Source organism: Hylobates moloch, unplaced genomic scaffold (genome assembly GCF_009828535.3).
Source record: "Hylobates moloch isolate HMO894 unplaced genomic scaffold, HMol_V3 SCAFFOLD_6, whole genome shotgun sequence".
In the NCBI taxonomy this organism is placed as follows: domain Eukaryota; kingdom Metazoa; phylum Chordata; class Mammalia; order Primates; family Hylobatidae; genus Hylobates; species Hylobates moloch.
In genome coordinates this window covers 127,366,394-127,390,057 of record NW_026652281.1, presented here as the reverse complement: position 1 = coordinate 127,390,057, position 23,664 = coordinate 127,366,394, and the positions used below count along the sequence as shown (strand labels likewise).

The window sequence follows — 23,664 nt, the reverse complement described above, 5'->3', positions numbered from 1 at the left end:
TGCTCTGTGACTTAGACGCGTTGAGGCTCATTTCCGGGCCTCAGTTTCTCCATCTGTAGAATGACCCGGTTGGACTAGGAAATGATGGGCTTTCCTTCCAGGGCCACTCAGAGAGGCTAAGACTCCATGATCGAGGAATGTCTGACCCGGCCATTCCGGAGTGTTCCATCGAATTCCAAGCAGCCCCACTCCCTCCTTTCCCCATCCCCGTCAGGGGCGGGCGCTGGAGCCAGCAGGCCGAGAGGGCCCGGGCTTCCCGCCCGGGAGGTGGAGCCGCTGCTCGGCGTCCCGCCCCTCCACCTGGGGCTCGGCCTGGCCAGGCAGATGTTACAACTTTTTCGAATTCTCTCCCGCCGTGTCCTCTTGACCCGCCCAACTCGTGGCTCCCTCCCCTTCCCCTCTGGGGTCCTGCCCACCTCCCTGCAGGGAGCTGGGCTGTTCTAAGGACTCCGGGTGGGGCGAGAGGCCGGGAAAGCAGAGGAGAGAGAAATTAGGAGGCGGGAGAAATCCAGGGCAAGAAGGAAGAGGGGAGTCAGAGGATGGTAGAGAGCACTTTTTGGAAGCTGCCACGCCGCGTCTCAGGCTGGCCAGGCTGAGCTGGGGAAGAAGGAGCAAAGGCGGCGCAGGGCCGGCGCTTAGGCAGCGGGAGGCAGCTCGGTGCCGGCCTGACCTCCCCAGAGCGCCCCGCTGCGGCCGAGCAGATCCGGCCCAGCCGTCCGGCAGCCAGTCCCGGACCAGACACTGGGCCGTCCTCAGGGACGCTGAACTCCCTCGCAGCATCCGAGCCGGCGGGCCGGTGGTGCGCCCTGGGCGCGCGAGGTGGTGAGGCCCCAGGAGCCCGGCGCGCCGTGACGCGCGGGCCGGCTTGGCGATGCACACCCTCACTGGCTTCTCCCTGGTCAGCCTGCTCAGCTTCGGCTACCTCTCCTGGGACTGGGCCAAGCCGAGCCTCGTGGCCGACGGGCCCGGGGAGGCTGGCGCGGAGCAGCCCTCGGCCGCTCCGCCCCAGCCTCCCCACATCATCTTCATCCTCACGGACGACCAAGGCTACCACGACGTGGGCTACCATGGTTCAGATATCGAGACCCCTACGCTGGACAGGCTGGCGGCCAAGGGGGTCAAGTTGGAGAATTATTACATCCAGCCCATCTGCACGCCTTCGCGGAGCCAGCTCCTCACTGGCAGGTAGGCATGGCTCAAGGCCCCGGGGCTGGGCATCTAAACCCCAAATCAACCCAGTTTGTAGACTTCTCCTGCCAGTACCACCCCATGCTGGGATCTGGGAAATCTCCTATTGGCTGTGTAATCATTAGTAAGTCCCTTGCTCTCTCTGGACCTCAATTACCCTTCCTTTACACTGAATGGGCTTCATCATCTTTGAGGTCTCCTTGCTTTGATGTTCCAGGACACTCACATTCCACACAACATGGAGACATCTGGTCATCCCTTTGTTAGATGGCAGCCTCTGACTTTTATTGCTGCTTCTATTTATGGACCTTGAGACCCTGAGCAAGTCATTTAATTTCTCTAAGCCTCAGTTTTCTTGTCCATAAAATGGAGCAAAGAACAGTTTTCATCTGAAAAGGAGTGGCAAAGTTGGAATGAGTTGTGTGTAACCTGCTTGGCTGTCAATATATGGCAGCCTCTATGCCTCCTGAGGTATTCAGGTCCCCATACTGCTTGATGAATACTTTGGGAGAAGACCAAGGCATTGATAGGTGGAAGAGAAAGATACATAGGATACCATGACCTGTGTAGCCTTAGGGTGGTTACTTCATTTCTCTGAGCCTGTTTTTTCATCTGCAAAATCCTCCCAAGTTGGCTGGCAGCCCCAAGTAGACATGCTGCTTCCTCCACAAGGAAGTGTCCACAGGCAAGGCAGCAGGATTACAGGATTAAAAGAGCAGGGAAACAGGAGGTGGGGGGGTATGGAAGGCAAACTCTGTCCACTTAGGAGAAAATCCTTTGGCAGTGCTGAAGCTAATTCTCCTTGGATGGGGTCCAAGGCATGCTTTCTCCCAAGTTCCACCCAAGAGCCACTAGTGTGATCTCAGGAACCAGAAGCCTTAGTCTCCGTGTTTCTTAGTCTCACTATTTCTTGGATGGGAGAAACTGGGGCAAGGACTCAGGGAGGGCCTAGTTTGGTGCCCGTGCCCAACTTCAGGGTCTGTGGGAGATAGGATTGAGAGGCCAGGTGTTTGGCAGGGGTCCTGGAGCTGGGCATCAAGTGGTGTCCTTTCTTCCTTCGATCTGGCACCCAGCGTTTAGATCCAGGAACCAGAAGGAGAACAGAAGAAAGAAGGAGGGGCATGGGGTGTGTATGGGTTGGGGTGGTGGTGCAGGATGGTGGTGTGGTGGTGAAGACCAATGTTGACCTGCAGAAGAGGGAGGAGGATTCTGCATTCCCAAGAGTTAAACACAACTTAGCATTTCTGTCCTAAGAGGTGACTTTTGGTTTAAGTAGCGGAATGAGCAGACAGCAGCAGGGCAGTGCTCCTGTCCCCTGATCTGTGAAGCTAACTGAACGTGGCTGGCTGGTGCCTGCCCTCCACCCCCTGCAGCTGGCTCCATCTCGATGCTTACAGCCCTCGTTAATGTTTGTTAACACATCCAGTTGTGTTTTGTGACACTGGAGAGAGGCAAAGTTTCTTATGTGACTCACTTGCAGGTGGGCTTTGGTGACTCTTAGCTGGCCCATCCGCTTTATAAGCCATCGCTCCATAGCACCCCACCTCTATGAAGACAGGCCCAGTTGGGACTCAGGGCCCTAGGACGCTTCTCATATCAAGTCCAATAATTTATTAGCTTGATTGAGGCCTGGAGAGGCCGTTATCACCAAAAGATTTTGAGCATGACTTGAGTAGACCAGGGTTCAAAGCTTAGCTCCACTGCTTGTCAGCTGTCTGAACTTGGGTCATTGCTGCACTTTTGGGGGCCTTGGTTTTATCATCTGTAGAATGGGGGTGGTAATAGACTTCCCTGTAGGTTTTTAAAATGAGATTTAAATGAGATAATGTATGTGTATGGAACATAGTGTTAAAAATGGCAGTAGTAGCTAATTATAGCTAACAATAATAACAGCTTTAAGATAAGGAAACCGAAACAGAGAAACTCACTCCTGTGCTCTGGTTAGAGATGTCAGGTATTCAGGGCTTGGCTTAATTTGGATGCCTGGGGGTGAGAAAAAGGTGTGGGATTTTAACATACTTGTGAAGTTCCAGGCTTCTTATTTACTCTGGGACTTTCAAGACTTGAGTAAAGGTAAGACACCATAAGCAGATCACATGGGAGCCTTGACCACAGAAGGGGGAAGATGGGATTTGAATGGATAAATGAGGAATTCAGGATTTGCCTAACCATTTACTCCTGCCTCAGGGTGATAGCCTGGATCAAGGGGTCATATGAGCTCACAGGCAGGCACTTGGGAGCTGGTCTTAAAAAACTGGGAAACTAGACGAGTCTTAGAGATTTCCCATTTCAACCAACTCCTATGCAGGAGCAAACTGAGGCCCCCATGTGGGAAGAGATACGGCAGCCCCGTTTGCTGAAAAAGAGTCCCTGCTTAGACGCTGCTTGGATTTATGTTCAAGTCCTGGCTCTGTTCCTGACCACTGAGTGACCTTGGGCAAGGCCCTTCCCCTTCCCTTAAAAAGACCTTAGGTCCTTTTTAAGATGAGGTGAGTAAACTAGAGAATGAATTGGGTCCCTTCTGGCTCTAAAACCCTCTTGAGTGTCATTCATTCATTCATTTCATAAATAATTGAGTGCTCTTTGAACATCACGTGGGTGCTAGGAATAGAAGGTTGAATAAAGGACAGTCCCATCACATGTCACTGGGCGCAAGAGCATGTGCAAACGAATATAATCCCACGGCCAAGTAAGAAAACGATGGTGTGTACTAAATGCTAGCGGAACCCAGAAGGAAAAGTGACTAATTCTTTGGGAGAGTTATGAAAGACTTTATAGCATGGATAACATTTGGACTGAGCTTTGAAGAGTGAGTAAGAGTTTGCCTGGGAGAACAGGGCTTGCTCTAGGCCCCAGTGCAAGTTAATAGCTTAGAGCTTAGGGACTCTGAAGTCTGGAGCCAGACTGCTTGGGTTATAAATCCCACTCCAACTACCAGCCGTGTGAGTCCCTGGGCAACTAATTTAATTTGCCAAGCCTCAGTTCCCTTATTTGGAAAATGGGAACAATAATATGTACCTCTGAATTTGTGGTGAGGATTTAGTAAGATAAGTCACATAAGAGACTTAGTGTAATGCCAAGCTCACAGTGAGTGCTCGGTATTAGCTATTATTATTGTCGTTATTACCCTGGGTTCAACTTTTAATTCTCCAACTTCCTAGCTGTGTGATCTTGGGTGAGTGGCTTAGCCATTCTGAGCTGCAATCTCCTCATCTGTAAAATGACAATATGATCTACTTCCAGTGATTTTGAAGATTCGATGAGATAATGCGTTTGAGGTGCTTAGCACATTAGATAATACCTGGTGGTTACTGTTATTATTTTTGCTGGTAGTGCTGGGACCACAGCCCACCTCACAGTGGTACTGGAGACTGGATGGCCAGAGCAATGGTCTGTAGCTTACCTGTGCCTTCTGTGCCTTCCCCTCCTCCCCACCAGGTACCAGATCCACACAGGACTCCAGCATTCCATCATCCGCCCACAGCAGCCCAACTGCCTGCCCCTGGACCAGGTGACACTGCCCCAGAAGCTGCAGGAGGCAGGTTATTCCACCCATATGGTGGGCAAGTGGCACCTGGGCTTCTACCGGAAGGAGTGTCTGCCCACCCGTCGGGGCTTCGACACCTTCCTGGGCTCGCTCACGGGCAATGTGGACTATTACACCTATGACAATTGTGATGGCCCAGGCGTGTGCGGCTTCGACCTGCACGAGGGTGAGAATGTGGCCTGGGGGCTCAGCGGCCAGTACTCCACTATGCTTTATGCCCAGCGCGCCAGCCATATCCTGGCCAGCCACAGCCCTCAGCGGCCCCTCTTCCTATATGTGGCCTTCCAGGCAGTACACACACCCCTGCAGTCCCCTCGTGAGTACCTGTACCGCTACCGCACCATGGGCAATGTGGCCCGGCGGAAGTACGCGGCCATGGTGACCTGCATGGATGAGGCTGTGCGCAACATCACCTGGGCCCTCAAGCGCTATGGTTTCTACAACAACAGTGTCATCATCTTCTCCAGTGACAATGGTGGCCAGACTTTCTCGGGGGGCAGCAACTGGCCGCTCCGAGGACGCAAGGGCACTTATTGGGAAGGTGGCGTGCGGGGCCTAGGCTTTGTCCATAGTCCCCTGCTCAAGCGAAAGCAACGGACAAGCCGGGCACTGATGCACATCACTGACTGGTACCCGACCCTGGTGGGTCTGGCAGGTGGTACCACCTCAGCAGCCGATGGGCTAGATGGCTACGATGTGTGGCCGGCCATCAGCGAGGGCCGGGCCTCACCACGCACGGAGATCCTGCACAACATTGACCCACTCTACAACCATGCCCAGCATGGCTCCCTGGAGGGCGGCTTTGGCATCTGGAACACCGCGGTGCAGGCTGCCATCCGCGTGGGTGAGTGGAAGCTGCTGACAGGAGACCCCGGCTATGGCGATTGGATCCCACCGCAGACACTGGCCACCTTCCCGGGTAGCTGGTGGAACCTGGAACGAATGGCCAGTGTCCGCCAGGCTGTGTGGCTCTTCAACATCAGTGCTGACCCTTATGAACGGGAGGACCTGGCTGGCCAGCGGCCTGATGTGGTCCGCACCCTGCTGGCTCGCCTGGCCGAATATAACCGCACAGCCATCCCGGTACGCTACCCAGCTGAGAACCCCCGGGCTCATCCTGATTTTAATGGGGGTGCTTGGGGGCCCTGGGCCAGTGATGAGGAAGAGGAGGAAGAGGAAGGGAGGGCTCGAAGCTTCTCCCGGGGTCGTCGCAAGAAAAAATGCAAGATTTGCAAGCTTCGATCCTTTTTCCGTAAACTCAACACCAGGCTGATGTCCCAACGGATCTGATGGTGGGGAGGGAGAAAACTGTCCTTTAGAGGTTCTTCCCCACTCCGGCTTGGCCCTGCTCTTTCTCAGGGAGAAGCCTGTCACGTCTCCATCTACAGGGAGTTGGAGGGTGTAGAGTCCCTTGGTTGAACAGGGTGAGGAACCTGGTTAGGAGTGGGTGGGAATAAACCAGACGGGGATGCCTGTGTCTCAGTCCTGACTCCTCACTGACTTGCTCTGTGACCTCAGGTGACCCACGCGAGCTTTTGGCCTCAGTTTCCTCATCTGTAAAATGAGCTGTAATGACTTTGTGACTCTTTGGTGTGGCCCTGGAGCCTGGGGCCATGGTGGAGTTCCTGGCTGGGCTTGCCACTTGACAACTCCTTTAAAGCTTCCCCCTTGACACGGGATCCCTATGGTGGTGTTTGGGAGTTGCCTGGAGGCAACTCCAAGCCTGGCCCCCAGCTGAAGCATGGCAGTCTGGCTGCTCTCTACCGGGACCCCCGAGCGCTGTGGGTGGAGGCACAGGGGTCGGGGGTTTGACCTTCCTGGGTCTTCACATGGCCTAGGCCAGTCCTCGGGTCAGACTGGTGTCAGGCACTGTGGTGCAAAGTTCCTCTTCTGGCCCCTCCAGTACCCAGAGAAACTGGCTGGGCCATTAACTGCTGCAGCACCAAGGGTGGTAGAAAGAGCTGTGAAGAGCCCCAAACCAGTACCAAGACACCTGGGTTCTCCTGTGACCTGGGGCACTGTTCTTCCCCTCTAGGCCCTGATTTCCCCACCTGCAAGTGGGGATGCAAGCCCTGGCTCTGCCTCCTTCATGAGGCTCTGGAAGACTGGCCAAGGTTGTGGAGGAGCTTGTGAACTTGATTAAAGTGTCATAACATGGAAGTGAGGGATGCAGTGCTGTCTGACTATGAGCATGTGTGGGTGTGTGCATGTGTGTCCTGGGGGCAGGTATGAGCTCACGGTCGGCTGAGTGAACAGGAGAGGAGGTGGGCAGCCTGGCTAGGAGGTGGGGGAATGGGAGTCCTGCCACCGACCCACTATGTGACCTCAGGCACATCCCTGACCCTCTCTGGGCCTCAACATCCCACTATGTTCAGTGATGATCTAAGAACACTTCCCATTTGGCCATCCTGGGCTAGTGTGCATGTATGTGTGTTGGGGTGGGGGGCAGGCTGAGTGGTAGCGAGGAGGCCACGGGTGTTGCAGAGCCTGCCTGCCGCCTAGCGCGCCTCCATCCGCACACTGCGTTCTGCATATCTCCCTTCAGGTTCCAGTCGGCGCAGTGTGTGTAGGCGAAAGCCCTGCTGTGAATTTTGAAAATAGTTATTTTTGTCACTGGCAAAGGAGGCCTGTTAGGACTCATCAGCTTGTGGATGAGCAGGATGGGTGGGGTGGGGTGGGTGCGGTGTGTGTGGGGGTTCAGGTATTGGTTACAGAGCTCCATCCCCACTGCAGATGTGGCTGAGTCCAGGAGTGAGGGTCTGGCCTGAGGCTGCTGGGTGGAGGTGACCATTCATGCTCTAGACCCCTTCCTTCTGGCCTTATTCTTTTTACCACTTATCACCTCCCCCAACTAGCATCTTTCCCTGCCTCTATGATGTTGATGCCCAGCTGTGTGGTGGGGCGGGAGCCAGGACAGGCAGAGGCCTCTGGATTCCAGTGACCTCCAGCATTTCAGTCTGCTCAGGAGGGAGGCTCTGAAGAAGTAAGTCACCTGTTAGGGCGGTGGCCCAGGCCTGACACACCCTGGGAGATGAGCTGTCCATAGTTCGCCCACTCCTCAGGGTACTCTAGCTCTGCTGGGTGCTTGTCCCAGCTGTGTGGGCAGGGCCTTTCCAGGGTGGCATGGAGCCAAGGCTTCCCTGCCACTCCAGGCTTGCACGAGTTGTATGGAGGCCTCTCCCGTGCCTGCTGAGTCAGCCCTGCCCGAGGCCTACCCTCCAGCTCCAGCCGCCACTTCTCTCCCGGCGCCCATGCCCTTTGGCACCACAAGTGCAGAACCATGAATGGCCCTTTCTGCTGTCCCCTAATCACTGAGGCTTACTGCCTGTGACCAACCTAAACCAAGAAAGACCTGCTGGGGAGGGGGCTGGCACCTGTTCCTGGTGCCCTGAGAAGAAGACTTGACCCCAGATCTTGGTCCAGTCTCAAATCCAGCCCAGAGCTTGCCTAGCTGAGTCCTACCCAACCCAGCGCCCAGCAAACAGCCCAGTGGCCCCACGCAAGCTTGAGCCTGCAACCTGGTCTAGAGGAGCTGGCGGCTGGCCTAGGCCTGAGATTGCTGGAGGGTCTTGGGTGCCCCAGAGCACTCAAGCACTACGATAGCAGGCTCAGCCTGTGGTGACTTCTGCTCTTCCCAGCAATCAGCATGGTTCCTGCCAGCCCCCTCCCATCTCTTGTGGCCCAAGTTTCCTCCAGCCGGGGCACCTGGGTCTGGACTCTGTGCCAGGCTGCCAACTGGCACTGCCAGGCAGGTGCTCGTACCATTTGAGCACCTGTGCTGGTGGGGAGGGAATGGAGGGCAGATCAGAGGCAGCTCCAGTCCCTCGGGCCACAGATCTGGGGAAGTGGAGCCCAGAGATGCCTGGTGAGACCCCCTGTTTCTTCCTTGGCTGCACCAGGTGGCAGCTGATCTGCCAGCTGTAGGGGCCAGAGCCAGGGGGCAGCCTGTCCAAGCTGGGCCCTGCCAGTGGAGTCCTGGGCTCTGGTAACCCATTCCCCAAGGGCCAAGTGATAGCCCCACACCTGGATGGAGGGCCAGTGCTCTGGGCTCCATCTTTCTCAGGAAGAAGTGGAGGTTCCACTGGGGAGACCTCCTGCAAGCTCTTCCAGGACTCGAACTCAGGTCCTCTAACTGCAGGGAGTGCTATGCAGCCCTTGGCCCAGTAGCCATTGTCCTCTGTCCCATGGCTCTCTGCTTCACTCTCCCCTGCAAGAGTGCCTCCTGTGGGGGAGACCTCAGGGACAGTGCTGCTCCCTGATCCCTGACTTCCCCCACTTCATGTAGGCCTAGCCTTACTGCAATGAATGAACCCAGTCTCCCTCCACCCAGACCCTCAGCAGGACCATTTCTCTCTTGGCCCACTTTCCACCAATTCTGCCCCCTACGCTCACTGCCCTTAGTGGGACAGGCCCTGTGGGGACCCTTTGGATGGCACGCTTTCTGTGGTGCCTGCCCAGGCCCTGCAGGACCTTGAGGCACTTGGGCATATGTGTGTGAGCACGTGTGTGGGCTGTGGAAGGTGGGATTTGAGTCAGCTGTCACAATTATCACTGGGGCTACAATCACCCATGCAGGAACCCAGCCCTGGTCGCTTTTCATCCCTGCTGTCTCTGTGGGGCACTGCCTGTGTTCACGTGCCAATCCCTATTCTGGCGTGTCAGGGCTGTGTTCAGCAACCTCCAGGGCTCCCACCCCTGGCAACCAGCCCATAGCATGCAGGCCTGCCTGCTCTCGAATGCCACACGCGTGTTGCAGATGGGGGCACACGTGCTGCCTCTCGTGTCTGCTTTGGCCCTGGGGAGTGGGGAGTTTGGCAGGAACAGTCCCCCTCCTGCAATCATCGGCTCATTCTCTCAGCGCCACAGAGGCACGGCTGGCTCCTCAGTGCCCGCCACCACCAGGCACAGCTGCTAGCCTCGCGGGCTCAGGGGAGGTGGTGAATTAGCAGTCATGCCTTCTCAGTAGAGTGGCTATTACCCTTAGGAAGGCGGGGGGTGCCTGTCTGAGGCAGTGGCCACACTGCTGAGCAAGGCTCTGGAAGGCTCAGAGGAGTGTGTGTGTGTGCTCGTGTGTAAGACTTTCAGAGGGGACTTCTTCCTCTTCTCCCTCCTCTTTCTCTCTCTTCCGCCTCTCCAGCCATCTCTGTGCTATCTGGATCCTGCAGCCCTCAACTTGCCCATCCCCCAGGACCGCATGCACAGTGCAGGCCAGCAGGGGAGGGAGAGAAGGGTGACAGAAAGAGAGGGAGCTGGAAACCAGAAAGGAAGTAAAAAGGATGAGAAAGATGGAGAACCGAGAAGGAAGGATGCAAAGGAGGCAAGAGGAAAAATAAGGGAGAGGGGAAGGCAAGAGGAGAGAAGAAAGGAGAGTTGAGAGGAGAGATGGAAGTAGGGAAGAAAGAGGTGACAGGAGCGGGGCTGTGCTGGCCCTGCTCCCAGCAGCCACAGAGGCTGCCCCCGTGGTCCACATCACATACAGGGAGAGAGGTGGCCATCTTCCTGCCTCCATTCCTTCACACCTTCCTCTGAGGGACCTGATGCCAGGGCCTTCCCCACATGCTCTGCTCACTTCTGAGCATGCTCCATTTCATCAGTGGGAACGGGGAGGGGAAACAAGGGTCAGGCCAGCACCCAGCCACTCAGGACTGTCCCAGTTCAGAACATTAGAATTCCATTAATAACAGCCTCATAATCTCACAGCATAGTTGCTTTTTTGTTTTACTGTGAATTTTTAAAACAGCATCATCATTCCTTTGGCACCTGATGAGCTGGAGAGCCTTGTGGTTCCTCTCCTTCTAGCTCTAGTTCTTTGTTCTACAGAAATTGCTGCAAACTAGGCTTAGACAAGGTGATTTCCAAACCATGAGCTAAACTCCAGTGCAGACTAAGGGAACAGTGCCCTGAAGTGCCGGGACTCAAGATGATGGTGTGTGCTTCTGTGATTCAGGGAGATGTGTGTGAAGGGAGAGGACTTTTGAGTTTCTCAATTATAATTTCCCATTTATTGAGCATTTATAGTGTCAGCCACTGTGCTTGTCTCATTTAATCTACAGAACAGCCTGGAGGTAGGGAATATTATTGACCCAATTATGCAGATGAAGACACAGAGGCACAGAGAAGTTAGGATATTCATCCAAAATCACATAGCCTGTAAGTCGTGGAGTCACCGTAACTACTAAGCGACACTGCCTCTCCTGTCCCTGTGCAATGACAGGTGGCCTTAGTGGTCACTAAGGGCTCTTCCAGCACTTTCTTGTGTGGAAGCCATCCCCTCCTGGGGGACAGGCTAGAGGGTCTGAGGCAGGAGGGTGGCAGTGCAGCCCTCCCCCACCTCCCCACATAGGCCTGTAGCTTGGCCACCGTGTTCTGTGCCCTGTCTGCTGCCCACCAGCTGTGCGGCCCCCAGGCATAGGCCTCTCCTCTCTGCCTCTGAATTGCAACGTTGGCGGCAGAAGCGGGAAGCATATTGTGCGCAGAAACAAAACTGAGTGGTTTTCCCTTTTTCCGAAGGTGGTAATGGTGCAATTAGTGGCTAAGCCATTACCCCCCTCCTCCCTTGCTCGCTTCCCCTCTTCCCCTCTGCCGCCCTCCCTTTCTTCTCCTGGGAACAGTGGCTGAATGGGAGAGATCACCCTTTATTCTCCCCTACACCCCACTCCCAGGAAGAAGGGCCGAATGGGAGGGTTATCTGGATGTCTCCAGGGGGCCCCTGCAAGTAGGGTAGTGAGTCAGGGACTTCGTGGGGTTGGAGAATACCAACAAGCAGATAACATGTCCTGCAAGTGAGAGGACTAGCAAGGCAATGTGGAGGTTCAGAGGGGGTGGGCTAGAATCCCTGAGGGTCTGGATGCCTGGATCCTTTTATCCAACCCATGCTCACTGGGGGCAGGTGCTGGCATGAAGCCTCTGCCCATCAAGCTGCGAAATGGGCCAAGGCACCCTTTTTCCTCAGTGGAGAGGGGAAGGGGTATGCAGGGTCTGAGATGCCAAGTTCAAGCTAGAGTGATGGGGTGGTCATGGGCCCGCTTTAAACCTTCATTTTCCTCCTCTAGAGCCTAGAAAGAGGCCTTCTGTTTACATAGTTCCCAAAGGCCTTCACAGCCCTTAGCCCACTCCATCTCCACAGCCTTCCCCTGCAGGGCATCTTCATTCCCCTGTTGCGTAGAAAAGGAGCTGCAGGCTCAGAGAGGGTGAGTGACTTGCCCATGATCACTTAGCTAGTACATATCCAAAGCCCGGGCACGGTGCCTCACACCTGTAATCCTAGCACTTTGGGAGGCTGAGGCGGGTGGATTGCCTGAGCTCAGGAGTTTGAGACCAGCCTGGGAAACATGGTGAAACCTCGTCTGTACTAAAACACAAAAAATTAGCCAGGCGTGATGGTGTGCGCCTGTAGTCCTAGCTACTCGAGAGGCTGAGGCAGGAGAATCACTTGAACCCAGGAGACGGAGGTTTCAGTGAGCTGAGATTGCACCACTGCACTCCAGCCTGGGTGATAGAGCAAGACTTTGTCTCCAAAATAAATAAATAAATAAATAAATAAGAAATGTCCAAGAATCAGAGCTCAAACTCAGATCCTTAGTCTTAAAACTCCAGTCCCTTTTCTTCTTAACTCCAAGACCTTGAGTAAGATCTTGTGGCTGTAGGTATGGCTGATGCCCTGAAGAGTTGAAGTTGGCAGGGAAGGTGCCCACAAAATTGTGGATTGAAGATTTCACGGCAGGTCTCTGGCCAGTGGCCTAGCCCTGGTAAGCCATGCCATGATCACCTCCCCACAGCCCCCTCTCGCCTTTTTTTTTTTTTTTTTTTTTCACCTTGACTGGAAGCACAAGCAGAAACTGGGACATGAGCACCAGGAGACCAGATTTCCGTGGTCCCCTTGGGGGCATGGGGTTGGGGAGAGGTTGCAGAGGAGGGCTCTTGAGGGGAGCAACTGTCACAGCTGTGAGAGGTGGGGGTGAGCAGGCAGTCAGGGCTGTTCCCTCCAGAATCCTGGGGTGTGCTCTGCACTTCTGCGCCAAGCTAGAGTGCTAGTGTGATGGACAAGGTGGTAAGAGAGCTGAAAGAGCACGAGCGTAACAAGAAAGACAGAGGCAGAAGCGAAAAAAAAAAAAAAATACAGAGGGCAACAGAGAGACAGTTACAGAGACTACAGTGATCCACAGAGGGAGAGGCATCCCTGTGAATTAGCCATCATTTCCCTGTAAACCTTAGAACCCAGCTGTTGCCAGGGCAACGGGGCAATACCTGTCTCTCTAGAGATGAAGTTGCCAGGGTAACTGCATCCTGTCATTCTTTCCTGGGGACCATCCGGAATGCGGCACCCACTGGCTGTTACCATGGCAACTGCCTTTTTGCCCCACTTAATCCCATCCCGTCTGCTACAAGGGCCCCACAGTTGGAGGTGGGGGAGGTGGGAAGAGAAAAGATCACTTGTGGACAAAGTTTGTTCTATTCCACCTCCTCCAGCCCCTCTTTGGGTCCATCACCCCAGGGGTGCTGGGTCCATCCCACCCCCAGGCCCACACAAGCTTGCAGTATTGTGTGTGGTATGGTCAGGGCGTCCGAGAGCAGGTTTCGCAGTGGAAGGCAGGCAGGTGTTGGGGAGGCAGTTACCGGGGCAACGGGAACAGGGCGTTTCGGAGGTGGTTGCCATGGGGACCTGGATGCTGACGAAGGCTCGCGAGGCTGTGAGCAGCCACAGTGCCCTGCTCAGAAGCCCCGGGCTCGTCAGTCAAACCGGTTCTCTGTTTGCACTCGGCAGCACGGGCAGGCAAGTGGTTCCTAGGTTTGGGAGCAGAGCAGCAGCGCCTCAGTCCTGGTCCCCCAGTCCCAAGCCTCACCTGCCTGCCCAGCGCCAGGATGGCCACCATCACCTGCACCCGCTTCACAGAAGAGTACCAGCTCTTCGAGGAATTGGGCAAGTGAGTTGTGACTCAGGGAGTCCTGGAGGGCATGGGGGGCGGGGAGGTCAGGGTCTCTAGCGGGGTGTGTGTGCCTGTAGTGCTTGGGGAGCATTCCTGTGTACACAGATGAAGGCAGGCTGCATGGGTTTGGGGGCACCTGCCTGTGTACAGAGCATCCAGAATCGGGCATGGGCATGTTTGTGGGTGCACAGATGTGCCAAGCTAGCCAGGCGAGTGTGTATGTAGGGATGAAGGGTTGACAGTGTATGCCAGTGCACACACATACACACACAGTGCACACAAGTACACACAACCTGGATACACACATATTCTTAGAGACTTAGGGTTAAAAAGGGATTTTCCTAGTCAGCTGGGTCCAAAGCTGGAATTCCTTCTCTAGTTTTGCTTGAGGTGGCCATCTGCCCTCCACTTAGATACCTCCAGTGACAGAGAATTCACCAGCTCCTGGTAGTTCTTCCTGACTTTAGACACCTACAGCAACTGTACAGAGTGGCCAACTTCTCCCTCCCCACTTCCCCCTTCTCAGCTCCTGCCAGGAGTGAGGGCATCAGTACAGTAGGGGTTAATATCTAAGCATGACAGGCTTCCCGGGTGTTGGGAGGTGGGGAGGGGCAATCAGGCAAGCTGTAGCGGGGAACACTGCTGTTTCAGGGGCTAGGGCATGAAGGGTGCAGCAGCTCTGGCCAAGCAAAGTTGCCCAGCCCAGAGCTCATTTTCTGCCCTGATGACTGTTGTGTAGAGAAGGATGGGAGGATGAGGAAAGAGGGGAGGCCCTTGTGGGTGGCCCAGTAGGGTGTGGAGTGTCAGGGAGGGATTCCTGGATGTCCCCAGCTGGGTTTCTGGAGGATCCTGGGATGGGTCAAGGGTTGGGTGCATTTTGGAGGCAGAGTTTGCCTTGTGGGCAAAGGAGCACCGATGCCCTGGTTGGTTTCTGCTGTGGCAGCAGGAGCATGTGGGGAGGGGCCCTGGAGGCAGGTGTGTACTGGTGTGAATTCTGAATGTGTGTGTACTAGTGTGCATTTTGAGGAGGAGTGATGTGTGTGGCTGTAAAAGGGCTTTTGAGGGAAATTGCTTGTGACACTGGGGTATGCTGCTGTGCCCTGCAAGGGTGTGCAAGCATTCATGCATGTGCACCAGGAAGAGGTGCTTCGTGTGTAAGGCCTGAAAATGCAAGTGTGCCTGGCAAGGGTGCATGTGTGTGAGTATCACAAGAGTGCTATTGGCTGGGTTGAATGAGAACAAGGGTGTAAACATGACTCATTAAATGTGCACATGTATGGCAGGTTAGAGCTGTGTGCACATAGGAAGGCACATGTGTGTGAGGTCTAGGGGTGTGTGAGGATGCTCATGTGAGATGCGGACACAATGGTGTTCCTGTGAGGTCTTGATATGCACATCTACGTGAAGACTGGGGTCATGCACACAGGATGATGTACGTGTGTGTGCACATGCATGTGTGTGCATGTGTGAGGCCTGGGCTCACAGGCTTATGTGGGAGTATGGGTGTTATAGGCATGTGTGAGATCATGCTGGTGTCTGCATATGTGTGGGAGGTGGCCCTGTGACTGTATACAGGAAGGCTGCTTGCGCACACACACACACACACACACACACACACACACACACACACACACACCACACACACACACACACACACACACACACACACACACACACACACACGGTATCCTACAGGCACGCACCACCTCCCTTGAGCACATATACCCCCATGTGTATGTGTGTTCACTCTTATGTGCAGACTTTCAGCTTTTCTGAATGTGCTTTTTTTGCGGGTAGGGGCAGGGACAAAATGTTTGGGGCTGCTCTGGAGGACTGAGGCTGTCTGCAAACTTGTGCAGGGACCCCTCTCCAGGTGTTTTCCAGTGCTCACCTAGAACCCCAGCATTGCTGGGCTGCCTTTCAGGGAGTGACCAAGACTGGGTTCTGGCAGGACTGCGTCATGAGTACAGTGAGATGGAGTTGATATGTGACTCAAGTGTTCAAAGTGAAAATAAAAGTGATGTTTTGCCCCAAGAGGAGATGGATATCATTAAGACTGGGTTTTATGGGGGCGACTTGGCAGAGAGACCCTTCGTGAGCCTTCACAGAGAATTTCAGGGGCAAGGGAGCCCTGGTGTGGCCATGGCAGGAAAACTGAGGGTAGCAGGCATAGCTAGGCCTTGTTTAATCAATTTCAGACTTCTTCCTTCCAGAACCATCAGACTGCTCTTAACCTTTTTTAGGTCACATATTCCTTCAGGAATCTGATGAAAGTCTAAATCTACATTCCCCAGAAAAACGCGCAAACCTACGAAATGTTGCATGCAATGTCAGGAGCTTGCAGGACATCGGGAAGACTGTGTATGAGCCTAAGTTTGCAGAAGCTTGTGTTGGAGACAAGAGGATAAAGTGGACTGATTCCGTACCCCTGATATCTGTGTTAAAAAGGCCAGACCACATCACTGAGGAGCCTGGGGCTCCTGCTCTGCACAGCAGCTTCAGTCTGAACATCCAGTGGTGCAGGGAGGGGCAGTGCCCTGCATGGCCATTAGGGACACAGGCTCTGTCCCTCACCACCCATAGCTCTGTGACACCAGGCAGGCTATGCTACCTCTTTACCCCCACCTGTAGTCTGGAGATAAAAAGGGCTGTGAGCATTCAGTGAGATGGTGCATGTAGGGATGCAGCCTCGAGCCTGGCACACGACAGGCCCCCAGTGCTGATTGCTACCGGGGTGACTGTTGTTGTTCTCAAAGGCTGGGCAAGGCTGAAAGTGAGGAATGGGATCGGCTTGTACCTTTTGTCTGGAGTCGGCCCATCCGGGGCTGGGAGGAGGTTGACCAAACCGTGCTTCCCCCCTGGCTGGCCTCTTCTGTGGGAGGAAGCTATGAGGGTACCTGCAGGGCCCATCCTTCAATTGATGATCCACTGTCCCTGCCAGCTGGGACACTGCAGTCACCACCCAAAAGCTGAGCCCCCGTTCCAGAACCCACTTCAGATCACTAGCAGGGTGACTGGAAAAGGCAGCCAGGTTGGCCCTAAAAGGGCACATGGGAGCCTTTGGGTCTCCTTCAAGGCGTTGGGCTGCCCAGCAGGAGAGGAGGGCAAATCCCTCTGGAGGGCTTCTGGCATCCTGCCCAGTGAGGTCTGGCTCAGGACTGCAGGCCTTTGAGGAGCCCCGGGTAGGGCTGGCTATGGATGTGAGAGTAGCTGCTCTTCTCCAGCCCTGGTGGGCAGCCCTCTGGGAACCTGTGACTGGGGCCAGGGCCCCAGGCAGGGCTACTGGAGCCTGTTGATGCCACTCGACTGCAGGTTCCGCTGAAGCATATGAATTCAGATGAGTCAAGAACTTGATTCCGGTCTCCTAGAAGGTTGGGGTGGGGCTGTCTCTTGGGATACAGAGATGAGCTCATCCCTCTTCCTTTGACCCAATCCTATTCTCTCCTGAGGATGAGAGAAATAAAAGCCCAGACCCTAGTGGCACCAAAGCTTGCAGGAGGCATGCTGCACCAGCTCCAGGGTTCAGTGTGGACTGAAGTGGCCAGGCCAGAGCTCCCAGCATACTCAGCCTTCTCCAAAGACCTCTCTGAGAAAGGGAAGAATGCTGGTTATTGGGCAAAGGGATTGCCACGGATGCACCAGAGGGCCCAGGGAAGGGGTCACGTTCAAGGAAGTGGAAAACAAGCCCTTTTTCAGCCATTGGCATTCTCCCAGCTTCTGATCCTACCCCCAGGAGAGGTTAGAAAGGCAAAAAGTTGCCCTGCAGCCTGTGTCATCACTGGGCTGTACAGGAAGAGTCTCCGAAGGAGATTTTACTTGAGAGAGGGAGAGAGAGGGAGGAAGAGAGACTAGAGAGAGAGCTCAGCCCACTCTTTTCTCTCTAGAAACAGATCTGAAATTGACTCAAGGCAGAGTTGGGGTTGGAGAAGGGGTTGCCAAGGCTGCAGTTGGCCAGCATGGTTGACGGGGAGGAGAGGGCAGCTTCCTTGACCTAAGCTCCTTCTCACCTGGGTTGATCCACGGGTGGCAGTGTGGCCCAGAGGCAACTCCCTGTACTGAGGTCCTGGGGCCTGGGTGCTCAAGTCCTCTCATGGGACCCAAGCTCTAACATCTGTAGAATGTGCTTAGCAATCCTGCCTTTCCCAGGCAGAGCTGTTGGGTGGACAATGTCACGTTGGAGACAGGACACTGGGCATCCATCTACCCAAAGACTGGGGGCCGTGCTTTTCTTCCACCTCTTATACCCTCTCCTATCCACAGCACTTTGGGGCCGGCGAGGCTTTTCATCCATGAGCTCATCTCTGAAGGAGGTGGGCAGGGCTTACTCATCCATCTTACAGATGAGGAGACCGCAGCTTGAGGAGGTGGAGAGACTGGCTCAGGGGATTATGTCCAGGTCTCCAGCACCCAGCATATGGGGGGAAGACTGCTAGAGGGATCATGACTAGTGCCGTATCTGGGGAACATCCTCCCTCTTGCCCACTAACAAGGGAAGAGGAGCAGTGGCCATGTGGGCAGGGGAACTCTGATGTTGCTGATTTTCCAATCATGATTCTGCCTCTAATTTACTGAGCCATCCTGGGTGAATCACTTGCCTTTTATGTGCCTCGGCTTTACCATCTGTAAAATGGGGATCATAATACGTCTGGAGATGCCTGCAATGCCCCATTAGAGATGCCACCCTCTGGGGCCTCCCTCTGTGGAGGGCACACATGGGAAATTGCAGACCTCCAGAACATCAGAATTGTAAGGACCATGGAGATGCTCTGCTCATTGCATAGATGGTCCTTGCCTTGGTCTCTGGGAGCCAACACTCAGAAGTTGTTTGTCCAAGGCCACAGGAGAGACAGGGCCCAGGCTAGGGGACTAGATGATGTGCAGGGACCAGAGGCCAAAGGATGGGAAATCGAGGGGCAAGACCTCAAGGAAAGGGTGGCAGGAACAGGGAAGGGACGAGCTTTCCTCCCCCTCCCCCAAGCCATCAGAGCGGCAGGCACGCACATGTTCTGGTGCACGCTGCAGCCCTCCGCCCCCGCGCAGCCGCCCCCACACAGGCTGAGACACAGTGACACTCTGCTGAGCCTCCCTCCCTCCCTCCCTCCCTTCCTCCCCACCTCCCTCCACAAGCACACAGTGACACTGCTGCCAGCATGCCCTGCAGTCTGGGCCATGGCCTCTCTGTGGGGTGAGGGCAGAGCCTCGGAGTGCAACACGCATCCTGTTGCTGACGCATGTGTGCTCACACACACACATGCGTCTTCACACAGCTCATGGGAGCATACACATGTACATGGACACACACACACACACACACACACACACACACTGGCTGTGACAGGGCATAGAGCACGAGTCCATCTCCCAGTGCAGGGATAGCAAGATGGTGCTAGCAGGGCTTGTCTTTCTCTGTGCTCTTCTCTCCATCTCTCTGGTCTCACTCTGCCTCTGTCTCTGTCCCTCTTTGCTGCAGTCCCCTTCTGTATGTGAACCACCTGTGGCATTCTCTTGGAGCTTCTCTGTGGCACTGTAGGAAGCCTCCTACCCCAGGCAACCTGCTGAGTGCAGGTGCAGCCCAACCTGCTGAGACCCAGCCCAGGTCCTCTAGGTCCTCGTGTGGCATGGCTGTCTACCATGGTGTCAGGTGGGACTCTAAGGCCAATGAGACTTTCTGTGCTGGAGAAGGTTGAGGGCCTTGGTGTCTTAGGGTCATATAAGAAGAGGAACACATCTGGAATCCTTGCATCCTTTCAACAGGTATTTCCTGAGCATGTACTCTGTTCCCAGGCCTAGGTTGAGCCCAGCATGCACCGCATGCAAGACTTAAGTAGTCTCTGCCCTCACGGGGCTCACAATCCAGTGCAAAGCCAACATTAATTAAATCACTTCAGAAATAATTATTTAAATGCAACTGGATAAGGGCTTTGGCCACACACAGGGAATTGTGAGCTGCAAAGAGACCACAATTAGTTGGGGTGAGGGAGGTATCAGGGAAAGTTCCCTTAGGCGGTGACATTAGGGAGCTGGAGGCTGAATAAGAGTTACCCAGAGGTTAGCTGGGCGCAGTGGTGCACGTCCTGTAGTTCCAGCTGCTCGGGAGGCTGAGGTGGGAGGACTGCTTGAGCCCCGGAGTCTGAGGATGCAATGAGCTATGATCATGCCACTGCACTCCAGCCTGGGTGACAGAGCAAGACCTTGTCTCTATCTTAAAAAAAGAGAGAAAGTAAGAGAGAGGAGGAAGAGTTAACCAGAGGGAAGAGGGTGGAAGAGTGTTCCTGAGAGTGGGAACAACTCAGACAAAAGCTCTGAGGTATGTATTTCAGTGGAGCATGTCAACCCTAGGGGGATCTGGGGTCCCATTCTCTGTCCTGTTCAGCCTGACCCCAATTTCCAGATGCTGGGTCCTAGCAGGACTATTAAAAACCTGTGGATTGTCTGGAAGAGGGGGCCAGGCAGGATGGTGAAGATCTGGAAGCTGAATCAAGTGAGAGAACCCCAAGGAATTGGGGGGCTTAAGCAGACAGAAGAGACCCCTCGGGGACTATGTATCCCCCTTCCCCAACCCGTCGTGTCTGCAGAGATGTTCTGGGGCCTGAGAGTAACGGAGGTAGCTTTCAGCTCCACAGAAGGAAGACATTCCAATGGTCAGAACTGCTCCTGCATCCCACAGCTGGCTGCGGCCTCAGGAGCTAGTGCTCTGGCAGCAGAGATGTGCAAATTCCTACTCTCATCCACGGCCTTACCTTCCTTGCAGCCCTCCTGCCCTAGGTCCCTACCCTCATCTGGGGAGATGCTTTGCTGAAAGAATGAAGTGGGAGACGGTTTAGAGCCATGGTACCCTCAGTTCGATTCAGTATATTGGAGGGAAGAGGGCTCTGTTGTCTTACAGATGGTGAGCTAAGGCCCAGAGAGGGCGAGGGCCTTGCCCATGGTCACACAAGCCAGTGACACATGAACACTAGACACTCCAGTGTCTGTCCACTCCAGTGTTTGGCTGTCCTACCCCTGGAGGCCTCTCTCTCTCTGATGCTTGGACCTCTGAAAGCGTTTGTGTTGTATGCTCTGGACAGGGCCGGGCCATCAAAGACCGAGGAGAAAGTCACCCCTTGGCATGTCCCTTGCCTTGCTGGGCTCTGGCCCTGCCTTTAAGCACTGTAAAGAGAAAATAGAATACTTTTCTGTTTTTCTTTTTGTGACCCATTCAAAAAAACCCTTGCACAGCCAAAACAAGGAATATGTTGGAACTTCTGTTGGTTCAATGTTCCCTGCAGCAAACAGATTCTTCCGGTTCCCAGCCCTTCTGTGTCCCCCATGAGACTTCTGCTGGATTGGTGTTTGGGGGCGGGGGGCAGTGCGGGACAGCTCGAGCACACTGCGTCCCTGCAGCATCTTTTAGAGTCTGGGAGTGGGTGGCTGCAGCCTCAGGCGGTCGAGAGGATGGGAGGGGTGTGGTTTCAGTAACAGGTCCTAGGATTTTCTGGCTGTATAATGCTTTGTTCTGTGGAGTTCTGCTTACAGAGCTGGGAAGAAGTGGAGAGAGTCAAGCAAAGGGGATAGTGAGCACCCAGCCCCATCTCCTCTGATCTATTTGCCATTTGAGGAGCTGCAGAGCTGTGTTTTGTTTGTTTATTATTAAGAAAAGGTACTGGCCGGGCGCGGTGGCTCACGCTTGTAATCCCAGCACTTTGGGAGGCCGAGGCGGTTGGATCACGAGGTCAGGAGATTGAGACCACGGTGAAACCCCGTCTCTACTAAAAATACAAAAAATTAGCCGGGCGTGGTGGCGGGCGCCTGTAGTCCCAGCTACTCGGAGAGGCTGAGGCAGGAGAATGGCGTGAACCCGGGAGGTGGAGCTAGCAGTGAGCCGAGATTGCGCCACTGCACTCCAGCCTGGGTGACAGAGCGAGACTCCGTCTCAAAAAAAAAAAAAAAAGAAAAGGTACTAATGCCTAAATGGGAAAGAAACAAAGAGAAGGCTTAAAAATTACTTATCAACAGTTGATTTCACAGATGGGTCAGCTGAGGCCTAAAAGCTTCTCATTGTTTCTGAATGAAACTGACCCCAGCTTTTTAACGGTTTTGGGAATTAGGAGCCCTCAGAGAATCTCAAGTAAGCTGTGGGTACTCTCCACCTTCCAAAATGCACACTCACTGCAACACGCAGAATGCTGTTATTTTCCACAGGTCCTCCTACTCCAGAGCCCAACTATGGACCTCAAGGTTGGACCCCCTCTAATCTGAGAGTACTGGGTATTGGAAAAAGCAATGACTATGAATCAGCAGTCCTGGTTCAAAGTCTTGGCCCCAGTTTCTTCAGCTTTGGAATAGGAGGGGGTGGACTTCAAAAGTAAGACATTATGGGCTATACAAGGTTCTGATGCAGCCACACGTGGCCCAAACTCTAGCCCAGTGCGTGATGCTGTCTCTGTGGCCAACCCCAGCTCTTTCCCTTCCCCCAGGCATTCTAACCTGTCTATTCTGGGTTCCACGTCCTGTGTGATCAAATCAGCCAGCTTGGGCTATGTGTTACTGACCACCAAAGGGTTTTGGATGCAGATTCTCTTACAGATAACAGATCTATCTGCATTTGACCAGGAACTTTCTGAAATCACCCCCAGCTCATCTCAGAGAAGTGAAATGCTTAAGTATCTTAACCAAGAGTGGGGAAATTTTGGGGAAGAGACTGGGCTTTGATTATGAGGTGCCTGCCATGTAGCATCTAGGCAAGATAATGAGTTGCTAAAAATACGGGGCTAGAGTTCCTAAGACAGGAGGGGACTCTGGATGTGGATTTCAGTTTTGGGTGATGGTCAATGGCTTTAACTATTTGCAGAGTCATGGACTCCTTTGCAGAGCTGATGACTACGCATCCTTTGCCCAGAACAATGCACAGACACAGAATCATTTTAATACAGTTTTAAGTGGGTTCACAAATGCCCAGAGCTTCCCCAGAGATCACAGCTAATGGCCCCTGGTAGACATGATGGGCGGGAGTGGTAAGAGGGTGGGTGGAAAGAGGCCGGGAGCAGCAATACTGAGGGAAGGTGGGGCAGCGAAGGCACTGTCAGTGATGGAGGAGGCCGGGGAGAGCACGGCGACCCAGAAACGAAAGGAAGGGCGAGCTCAAAGCTGTGTTCAGTGGGGCCAAATGCTACCTGGGGTAGGGCAGGCAAGGTGCATTAGGCTCCAGCGGGCACTGCAAGGGGTAGTGGTGAGGGTGGGAGGAGGCATGGGTGGGCGAACCTGGCGCAGGCATTTCTTCCATGGAGCCCTGGGGGCGGCAGCCAGATTGTGGTGGGTTCATGGAGTGTGGGAGGTGGGAAGAGGAGGCGGCGGATGTCGGACATTTGTTCTGGAAGTTTGGCAGCAAAGAAGAAGGGAGGAAGGAAACAGCCCAGGCTGCTGGGTCGAGAGAGAGGTTCTGGGTTGTTTTGTTTTATTTGAGGAGGGAGTTTTATTTTTCTGGAAGGAAGGAGACCTGAGCGTGTTTGAGGAAACAGTCAACGAAGAGCAGACACTAAAGACTACCGTAAAGGGCCCAGACAATCAGACCCCCACGGAGCCCAGAGTGGAGGGAAGTGTCGGGTGAGTGCTGTCCCCAGAAGGCCGCGATAGATAAAAAGTGTTCCTGTTTGCTGAGACTCACAGGTGTAACGTGGCTCTGAGTGGCTTGGGGTGAAGGTGAAGAGGCTTCCTTTAGAGAAAGTGGCAGCAACCAGTTTTGGGTAGTAGAGACCCCTCACAAATAGCCCCAGAAGGGAGGGGGGCTGGTCGCATCTTTCAAATGAGGAAACTGAGGCCCAGAAGAGTAAGCAAGCTGGTAGCCAAGCTGAGTGAGGGCTCAGGACTTCTGACTCCCCATCTAGTGCTGCTGGAGCTGCACTTGGCTGCCATGTTAACTCTTCCTGTTGTTTCAGGCCAGAGAGGGCGGTGGGCCCCTGTGGGCTGGCAGCCAGCTACGCCCAGGCCACCTTGCCTGCCAGGCAGCTAGAAAGCAATTTCCCA

The 23,664-nt window shown here is 54.3% G+C and overlaps 2 protein-coding genes across 4 annotated transcripts in view; both read left to right on the top strand.

Annotated features, from left to right (window-relative positions):
• The first annotated feature begins 340 nt into the window (after positions 1–340).
• On the top strand, positions 341–6,895 carry ARSI (arylsulfatase family member I). Its single transcript, XM_032158347.2, has 2 exons — positions 341–1,185; positions 4,627–6,895. The coding sequence occupies exons 1-2, from the start codon at positions 872–874 to the stop codon at positions 6,023–6,025; spliced, it is 1,713 nt and encodes a 570-aa protein (XP_032014238.1). The 5' UTR covers positions 341–871; the 3' UTR covers positions 6,026–6,895.
• Positions 6,896–13,412: 6,517 nt separating this feature from the next.
• The window catches only part of CAMK2A (calcium/calmodulin dependent protein kinase II alpha), a 70,533-nt gene continuing 60,281 nt past the window's right edge, over positions 13,413–23,664 (top strand). For 2 of the 3 annotated variants that reach the window (XR_004248852.2, XM_032158348.2), the window contains exon 1: positions 13,413–13,659. Coding sequence is in view for 2 of the 3 variants with exons in the window: in XM_032158348.2 (XP_032014239.1) it covers positions 13,598–13,659 (62 nt within the window). In the remaining variant the exon portion in view is untranslated. The remainder of the gene's footprint in view (positions 13,660–23,664) is intronic. The other variant, XM_032158349.2, reaches the window with a different exon arrangement.